The sequence below is a fragment of the Carassius carassius genome, chromosome 3, assembly GCF_963082965.1.
Source record: "Carassius carassius chromosome 3, fCarCar2.1, whole genome shotgun sequence".
Classification (NCBI taxonomy): domain Eukaryota; kingdom Metazoa; phylum Chordata; class Actinopteri; order Cypriniformes; family Cyprinidae; genus Carassius; species Carassius carassius.
In genome coordinates, this window is record NC_081757.1 from 48,274 (window position 1) to 58,697 (window position 10,424).

Genomic DNA, 10,424 nt, shown 5'->3' on the forward strand with positions numbered 1-10,424 from the left:
ATCATTGTGAAAAGCACTTCTGTGTTCTATCATTACACTCTCTAATGCTGTTTGAATAAAGAGTCTCATATTGCATCAAAATCAGAATGTAAATCAGTCTCAGCATCTTACGAACAGTACTGACAAAAAATTTTGCATAATAAAATGAAGAGTTGAGTAGAGAGTAAAAGACAAGTCTGTTGAGAGAAGACACTTGATTTACTGCTTAGAAGATCACACTTCAGTAGCTCCAGAGCAGGTAAATTGGGGTTCGTTGCTTTTCGATGGCTGAATAAAAAAAAAAAATCTACTTCAACTGTAAAGCTTATTATACCTAGATAAGTATAATCAAATTGGTTAAGTTCAACTTAATTTATATGATAGAAAAAGTCAAATCTCATGAAAAATGAAGTGGAAATTGGTTAATTTGATGAGTTAAACTAATGAAACAACATTTTCATCATTATTTATAGCTTGTTTAAGGGGTTCAGGTCAAAGAGTGGTTTTTGCATTCACTGATTCTTTCTGTAAGAACATGTTTTGCAGTCATGTCTGCTTGCTCATCTCCAATAAATCCCCTTGATTATAAAGTAAACTATTTCCTTTGCAATATCAGAAACCTAACCAACATGTCATATTCTTGTCATTTCTTTCTTTCAGTGAACAAACCTGTGAAGACAAGATGATACAGAACAAGATTCAACTCGTTGTTTTTCTCGGTGAGTGTCAGTGAAAGAAACTGATGTCAGATCAGAGGTTTAGAGCTGTTTAACACTGTTGATTTTCCTGCAGCAGGAATCCTGTCCAAGGTTTCATGTGATCTGTATCAAATCGTCCTGATCCAAGAGCCAAAGACCTGGACAGAAGCGCAATCCTACTGCAGAGAGAAATACACAGATCTGGCAACGGTTCAGAGCGATGAAGACAGAGCCAAACTAAAGGAGGCAGCAAACGCTGTGAACTTTCAGTCTGTGGCCTGGATCGGTTTCTACAGAGAGGTCTGGCATTGGTCGTATCAAAACACACCGATCAGCTATGTGATGTGGGATACTGGGAATCCAGACGTATCCGTCACAAACGAGGCCTGTGTGGGTGAAAAACCCAGTGGACAATGGGGTGACAGATACTGCACTGACCAATACAATTTTTTTTGCCAAACTGGTAAGAAATAATACAATACTCAAAGATCTCACAAGATGTACTTAGTATTTCTGTCTTGTTTTTCAGTACAAGTATCTAAACATGTTTAAATCAATATACATTTACTTGAGAAACAAAATGACTTAAGGTATCTTAAAGTATAAGAAGATATTGATTAAGCTCTAATTTTAAATCATTTTGGATCTCTAATAATGTATCTTGATGCCAGGATGATTAGACATTTGTGCTGGAACACAAGATAAAATACTGAGGAAGTGAAACCTGACCTTACTGCATTCTTAAATCTTTAAAAAGATCCTTATAAAAAGTTACGATCAATATCATAGGTGACAAATGAGCAGCCTCAAAAGATAACTGGATTAAAAACAGTAATATTTAAGACACTGCATGAAACTGCAGTAACAAATCAGCAAAAACATAAACATCACTTCTCAGTGCTCCATACTGATCTGTTATGATTAAAACTGAATTACTTTTATTATATAAACAGTGTAATTATCCATGCCCCTGATAATTTTATTTTTTCATGTTTTTTATTTTTTTATTTTTATTTTTAGAAATGATACATTAAGAGCGCATAAATGGCAAAACTGTTTTAACTGCATTCACCATGCATAATTAATGCTTAATGATAATGTATTATATTTATGTCATGACGCATAAAGTGTTGAAATTATTCCAACATGACGTTGTCAAATCTTATTATTTTTCATTTATGTCAATTTTATTTTATTTTAACATTATTTCAATCAGTTTGATGATCAGTCAATACAAAAATTATGTTATTATGATTATGTTATCATATTATGAATTATGATTTTGCTTAATATATGGGTGCCGGAGCGCATGTTGGTCACAAGGGGGCGCGTTTCCCACAATCATTTTGCACCCGTGGCAACTGCCTATGCTAAGGCTGCAATGCATCATTTAAATAACGCTGTCAATCCTGAAACTATGAAATATGCAGATAGCAGCCTGACAAATGTATGTTACATTCATAAAATTCCTTTTCCAAGACATTTTTTGAGGATGAGTCCACATTTTTGTGAACAAAACTTATAACCATATAGTTAATTTTGTATGGCAGTTCACATTTTAAAGAATGTTTCTCGGTCCAATCTACTTCTTACAGACAAACAGGACACACTTCAGAACAAGTTTAAGTTAATTGAAACGAGCATGAACTGGTATGATGCTCAAATTTACTGCAGAACAAACTACGTAGACCTGGCCACCATTACAGACAACTCAGAGAACATGTTCCTCGCAAAAGTTCTTTCTGACTTGGGCATCTTCTATGCTTGGATCGGCCTGCACCGGACCCCATTGATCCCATTGATCCCATGGCAGTGGTCAGATAATAGCAGTGTATCATTGTCCTCTGTGAATTGGGTGTCTGGGCAGCCTGATGTGAACGGAAACAAGGATTGTGCGAAAGCCAGTAATGTAGGACTGATGTCTGACAACTCCTGCTTGACTCCACTGCCTTTCTACTGCCGCGAATTCGGGAAAAAAATACAGCGTGTGAGATTCACAATCAAAACAGACGGACAACTAGATGAATCTGTAGTGATGGAGGCCATAGAGAAGAAGGTCAGATGATTCTCTATGTTATTTTAATATCATTAATATGCTATTATAGTTTAATACACAGAATAGTCATTTTAAAACTGTTCTGAATAGTTTTTTTTTTCATTTTTCCAGTTGTCTCCAATTTTTTTTTTTTTTTGTGCGTTGCATGTTTGCATGTTTCTGTACATCCTTAGATCGAGATAAATATATCTTTTTCTTATATATTATCTTTTTTACTTGTTTTAATAAAACACACACACACCAAAAAAAAACATTTTGTTAAATTTGCTTCTTATTTTCTGTCATTTGAATACTTGTTAATCTAAGAATGTTTATATTTTAGTTGTACCGAAAAACAGAGCAAAAATTAGATTAATTAAATTGGAAAAGTAAGAATGTATTTATTTTTATTTTGCAGTGTTTATTTTATTTTAATCAACAACAAAAAATACTAAATTTATAGTTTTTTAATTACTGACATCTAAACAGCAGTAGATTGATCTCGTTCACTCATGACTGATCTGATCTGGTCTTTAGATGAAGGAGATCCTCTCAGATCAAGACACATCCAGCATAAAATGGAGCGTCCAACCTGACGGGAAGATCTTCCAGCAGCAGAAAACACAAGAAAACACACAAGAGAAGAGGTGTTAGACCCAATGAAACACTAAACCCTGATACAAGAGATAACTTGTCCAAACATTAATAAATATTTAAGAAAAAGGTATTCATTATAAATTAAAGATGTTCAACACCATCACATGTTATTAATACAGTCAATGCATGGTAAATTATAAATTAATGATGGAATATAAATATATTACACATTATTTATTTCAGTTTGGTATTTGTTTACAAATAAATCTTTCAAGATGTTAGGCAAAAATGTAGTTTGGCTTGACTGCAGCGTTTTCATTAAATTACACCATGGGAGTGCACAAGTAGGGGCAGTTGAAATTTGACCACAATACATAATAACAATGGTAACACCAGACTTCTTTTGTCTTCATTTCATCACAGAGATGTAGACAAGTGCTTAGAGTCATTTATGGTGATATTATTTCAGTGTTATATTATATTTGCCCTTTCCGCTGTGCGCTCATTACTTGACCTGCTACAGACTTTTAAAATACCACATTATAATCTACAGATCAGTGCTGGGCGGTTTTACCAAAAATCTGTATCACAATTAGATGTTTGTTATTAATAGTTCTAGAAGTTCTCCAACCATTAGTCAGAAGTTTATGCAACTATGGCTGTAATTGCTGCCATGACCTAGCATATCTGCAAACTCAAAGAAAATAACATTTTTTTTATTTTCATTTTATTTTTTTTATTATTTATTTTTTTAGCACAGTGGCTAGATTAATAATTGATCAGACATAACCCGAACTCAATGTTGTCCAGTTTAGCAGTAATGATTTTGTGAATTTCTTCACTGTTAAAAATACATAGTATCAGAAATACAATAACTAATTTAGCTTCTACAGCATCTAGTACTTCAGCTTCATTCATCGCACCCAAAGATAAACTGCAGTGCTTTACAAATATACAACAGGAAGAGCTAAATAAACTTATCACTGCATCTAAACCAACAACATGTTTATTAGATCCTGTACCCACTAAATTACTAAAAGAGTTACATGTAGCAGAAGAACTGCTTCTCCTTATTATTATTATTATTATTTTTTTTTTTATTATTATTATTATTATTTCTACGTCACGTCCCAAAACCTTTCAAGCTAGTGGTTATTAAGCCTCTAATAAAGACACCACAACTAGGTAGTGAACTTACAAGTCCTAGTGAAAATTACAGACCCATTTCAAATATTTATTTTATTTTCTAATTTTTTTTTTAGAAAAAGATGTGTCTGCTCACTAAATCCTGCAAATAAAATAAAATAAAAATATCTATGAAGAATTTCAGTCAGGATTCAGGCTCCATCAAAAATTTGGAGTAGGATTTACTTGAAAAAATATAATTATTAGTATGTTTAATTAGATATATTTTAGTTAAGTTTACTTGGGAATTCCCAGTTAATTTTGTTGACTCTTTGTTTGTAAATTTTACATTATGTAATGCTTATCCCTGAAAAAAAGTGTGCTGTTAAATATCAATAATTTACTGCACTGAAGAAAAAAAATATGAAAGATTTACTTAATTTTACTTTCTTTCGCAAATTTTGCATTCATTTATTTTAAGTAAAACTTAAGCATTGAATTAAATAAAATCCTTGTTTTCATAAAATTTACTTTAACAAGGTAACACTGGATAACCACCATTATATTAAAGCATGTGGTTCACTTGCAAACATGCAAGTAGGCATGTAGACAGGCTGTCATCCTTTTAAAATAATATGCACACTCAATAAAGTGAATTACCAAATTAACACAGAAACCTCAATACATGGTACACCATACACAATGACGGTAACAATCAGTGAATAGTATTTAAGTATGAATGGGTCTTTTTGAGTAGAAAATGAACTCCAGGTGTCACAAAACAGTATGTTAGTAAAACTAATAATAAAAGCAACCATAAAACAGTGTAAATACAACTCAAAAGAGTGAAAACTTTAACATTTTTAATTATTCATGCCCCATTGTATGATGGGAAATATGGGATCATAACTTTGATATTTACTTAAAGAATCCTTGTAAACAACAAACGGTTCCAAGTAAAATATAACTTTAAATTCTACAAGCTTAAATTAAGAACTAACATAGAATTTACTTTATATTTTTTTAATTCTTGCCTTAATTCTTGCCTTTTGACCACAGAATCATTTATATCAGTGTAGTGCTGTGGTCGACAGTATAGTATACCTATATAGACATACTTATATATGGATTACAAAACTATACTGATATTCAAAGACATATTTAAGATGGTATGGATCCTACCTGTCCTACTGTTAACATGTTATTTATTTAAACAAAGAAGTATAACAATTAATGCCAATAAAGTACGGAGTGCTGCAAGGATCTGTCTAAGGCCCTCTGCTATTTTCAATATACATCTTGCCTTAGGTAATATCAGAAAATATAGGATTAGTTTAAATTTTTATGCTGTTGAAACTTAACTAATAAGACACTATAGAGTTGTTACTAATCAAATGAAATCAGTATCAACAAAATTTGTCATTGCAATGTAGAGGTGGCACAGAAGCACCTGAAGTGGGATTTAGAATTGCAGAACATGAATACATTTAACTGAAAGGAAAGAAAATAAATACAATTTAGATGTTTCAAAAACAAAATGTTGAATACTGATATTTGAAATGATTTTGAAAAATAGTGAGAGGAAAAATATTCAAGTACAAACCCGATTCCAAAAAAGGTGGGACACTACAAATTGTGAATAAAAACAGAATGCAATGATGTGGAAGTTTCACATTTCAATATCGTATTCAGAATACAACATAGATGACAATGTATCATTTTAAGATGATGCATTAAAAAATGTGTTGATTTTAAATTTCATGGCATCAACACATCTCAAAAAAGTTGGGACAAAGCCATGTTTACCACTGTGTGGCATCCCCTCTTCTTTTTATAACAATCTGCAAATGTCTGGGGACTGAGGAGACAAGTTGCTCAAGTTTGTGAATAGGAATGTTGTCCCATTCTTGTCTAATACAGGCTTCCAGTTGCTCAACTGTCTTAGGTCTTCTTTGTTCCATCTTCCTCTTTATGATGTGCCAGATGTTTTCTATGGGTGAAAGATCTGGACTGCAGGCTGGCCATTTCAGTACCCGGATCCTTCTTCTACGCAACCATGATGTTGTAATTAAATTTATGCATTTAGCAGACACTTTTATCCAATGCGACTTACAGTGCATTCAGGCTATCAATTTTTACATATCAATGCAGTATGTGGTCTGGCATTGTCATGTTGGAAAATGCAAGGTCTTCCCTGAAAGAGACGACGTCTGGATGGGAGCATATGTTGTTCTAGAACTTGGATATACCTTTAGCATTGATGGTCCTTTTCCAGATGTGTAAGCTGCCCATGCCACACACACTCATACAACCCCATAACATCAGAGATGCAGGCTTCTGAACTGAGCTCTGATAACAACTTGGGTTGTTATAGTCCGGATGAAAGGGCATCCCAGTTTTCCAAAAATAAATTTAATTTTAGATTTTTCTGACCACAGAACAGTTTTCCACTTTGCCAAAGTCCATTTTAAATGAGCCTTGGCCCAGAGAAAATGGCTGCGCTTCTGGATCATGTTTAGATATGGCTTCTTTTTTGACCTATAGAGTTTTAGCCGGCAACGGTGAATGGCACGGGGGATTGTGTTCACCAATAATGTTTTCTGGAAGTATTCCTCAGCCCATGTTGTGATTTCCATCACAGTAGCATTCCTGTATGTGATGCAATGCTGTATAAGGGCCTGAAGATCATGGGCATCCAGTATGGTTTTCTGGCCTTGACCCTTACACACAGACTGTTCCAGATTCTCTGAATCTTTGGATGATATTATGCACTGTAGATGATAATTACTTCAAACTATTTTTATCTGAGAAACTGCTTTCTGATTTTGCTCCACTATTTTTCGCCACAGCATTGGGGGAATTGGTGATCCTCTGCCCATCTTGACTTCTGAGAGACACTGCCACTCTGAGAAGCTCTTTTTATACCCAATCATGTTGCCAATTGACCTAATAAGTTGCAAATTGGTCCTCCAGCTGTTCCTTATATGTACATTTAACTTTTTCAGCCTCTTATTGCTGCTACATGTCCCAACTTTTTTGGAATGTGTAGCTTTCATGAAATCCAAAATGAGCCAATATTTGGCATGACATTTCAAAATGTCTCACTTTCAACATTTGATATGTTATCTATATTCTATTGTGAATAAAATATAAATTTATGAGATTCGTAAATTATTCCATTCCTTTTTTCTCACAATCTGTACAGTGTCCCAACTTTTTTGGAATCTGGTTTTTATAAAATTAAAAACACCAATAGGTTAAATTCAATTAAAGTTTATTTGTATAACGCTTTTTACAATACAAACCATTGCAAAGCAACATTACAGAAAAAAAGATTCCATAATATTCAGTAGTAGCTAAAAAAATCCATTAAAGACATAGTCCAACAGACAATGAACACTATAAGGAGCAATTATTATATGATGCAATCAAACTTATAACCAACATTTGTTAGTTCTGTATATTGTTTCAGGGTTAGAATCATATGAGGTCCTCTGAGGGGTTGGCATCATCTCTTCTCAGGTGTTCTGGACCCAGACTGAAGCTTGTGTAAATCCTAGATTACCACAGGATGTAAATAAACAAAGAAACAAATAGAGACATAGAAAGGCTTGTTAGGTATGGAGGAGCTAAACCATTAAGGGCCTTATAGGTAAGTACAAACCCGATGAAAGTTGGGACAGGTCAAGTCAAGTCAAGTCACCTTTATTTATATAGCGCTTTAAACAAAAAGGATTGCGTCAAAGCAACTGATCAACATTCATTAAAACTGTGTGTCAATAATGCAAAATGATAGTTAAAGGCAGTTCATTATTAAATTCAGTGATGTCATCTCTGTTCAGTTTAAATAGTATCTGTGCATTTATTTGCAATCAAGTCAATGATATCACTGTAGATGAAGTGACCCCAACTAAGCAAGCCAGTGGACTCGGGAAATCAAAATAAAACTGGTGATAACAAGGTAGGCACTCTAATTGTTTTTGTTGTAGAATATATAATAGAGGATATATTCACACATTATAGAAACAAAAATTATGGTGTATAATTTGGTGTATAAAAAAATATTTTAAAAAAAAGTCAATAAAGAATGAACGTGACAGAGCTTTAACTCAAGACACACGCAGCAACAAACTAAAGAAGTTTATTTTGGTGGCAAGTAACTGCATGTCATTGAGTTATTCATTCAAGGTTTCATTCAAATGGCTAATTCATTCAGAAATGAAACACCGCTTTGTGTTGCTTGGAGGCACAAAACAGTGCTGCTGAGACTTTGTTTAGAACTCATTTTGTTGGTGAAATACAGCAAAAACAGGGACTGTTGTGTTTAAAATGTAAGTCACTTAATATTAACTTCTGGTTTAGTGAGCTGATTTATGAAATAATATCACATTTGCAATCATGCTGATATTTGGAAAAAAATAAAAATTGTCTTATGATATTCTCTGTCAGATGATACAAGTTTAAAATAGAGTCATACAGTAATTTAAAAAAAAACTTTTTTACCTGGGTGCAAACCAAAAGTGCTAGTGTTAAAGCACCCTTAATCAGTCTTATATCATGCTACACTCCATCACGCTCCTTAAATTTGAGATTTTTGGTAGTACCTAGGATATCAATATCCACTAAAGGATGTGGCACATTTGTCTCCTAAACTCTGGAAAAGTATTCCTGATAGTGTTCAGGGTTGAGACACTTTAAATCTAGATTAAAAACACATCTCTTTAGCCAACCATTCACATAATGTATCTTGTACTCCACTTATATCTGATCAAATGTACATGATTATCCACTGCTTGAAAGGTTTTGAACAGCATCTGTAGTAATTATTTTCTATCTGCATTTCTGTTTCTGCCACAGGATGGGCATCCTAAGGTAACCTCCCACATAGCAAACGGACTTGGCCCACATGTGGACTCAAGCTGGCACTGCTGGCCTCCTGTCGGCAATGGCATGTACCCTTTCAGCCAGAGCTGGGCCATGTGTGGCAATGACGGCACGACGGGGATCCGGCAAACAACATGGGGGCCGATTGTTGATGGGAGGAGTGTGGCCCAGATCTGTCCAGTGATATGTGCCCCAATCAGGCTAAGATCTGGCAGCATATTATGTGACCCATGATAAACAAGATAAATACAATATTGCATGACTATGGTTAAATGATCACATACATTTTAATGAAGTGTAGTATTGTTAAAATGGAAAGTCAAAACAGAATAAAACATTATCATTTCAAAATTAAGCAAATCAGTCAAGTGCATTAAACTACACTTAATTATACATTTATTACATTTTATATTATTATTCTTGGTACAAATAATCTTAGAATCCTTACATGAAAAAACAGAGAGAGATAATTTAACCATTATCATATAATATTTATTTGGTTTACCATGATCACATTATTTTTATTAGTATGCTGTCATGCACAAGCATTAAAAAAAAGTACTTTCATGATAATTTTATTAAATCCTCTGTATCCATGTGATGCTTGGTGTCAGGAACAGATCCAAAATCAAACCATTCATTGGCGATATGTATCTCCTTCTTCTGTAGCTATAGTAACAATGAAAAAAAATTGTCGTTAAGAAGCTTTACATGTTTTACAGCAACGATATCAAACGCTCATTGACTCTCATCAGTTCTCGTCATAGATTGCGACATGCCGTGTTTCCGGTGATGCATGTTTTGAATGAGAAACGCGCAACTTTAAGCAGTGGTTCGGGATAGCATTTTCAGCGTTTAACAACTTAAATTAGGCCCTGCTCCTCACACTACTATTATTTTCAGCCAGAGTGGACTGCAACTGAAATGTATCGTCATTTGGACTACTGTGGTACTGCTCTTTGACACATCTGTTGACACACTATTGCACAGTTACGTTATTTGTGGGTTTTAAGTCTGATTTTCTATTGAGTTTAATGTACTTTATTGGCATAGTTTGTGTGTACATTAAGCATGCCACAAAATGAATAACAGCAATTATAGTAATA

The 10,424-nt window shown here is 33.8% G+C and overlaps 1 protein-coding gene across 2 annotated transcripts; it reads left to right on the forward strand.

Moving 5' to 3' along the window:
• Positions 1-559: 559 nt before the first annotated feature.
• On the forward strand, positions 560-3,636 carry LOC132113320 (macrophage mannose receptor 1-like). 2 transcript variants are annotated; one of them, XM_059521125.1, is made up of 4 exons: positions 560-698; positions 772-1,140; positions 2,273-2,733; positions 3,250-3,636. In XM_059521125.1, the coding sequence occupies exons 1-4, from the start codon at positions 662-664 to the stop codon at positions 3,364-3,366; spliced, it is 984 nt and encodes a 327-aa protein (XP_059377108.1). In that variant the 5' UTR covers positions 560-661; the 3' UTR covers positions 3,367-3,636. The 2 variants fall into 2 exon arrangements, with proteins under 2 accessions (XP_059377108.1, XP_059377114.1); XM_059521131.1 differs by having other exon boundaries at positions 643-698; positions 775-1,140.
• The last annotated feature ends 6,788 nt before the right edge of the window (positions 3,637-10,424 follow it).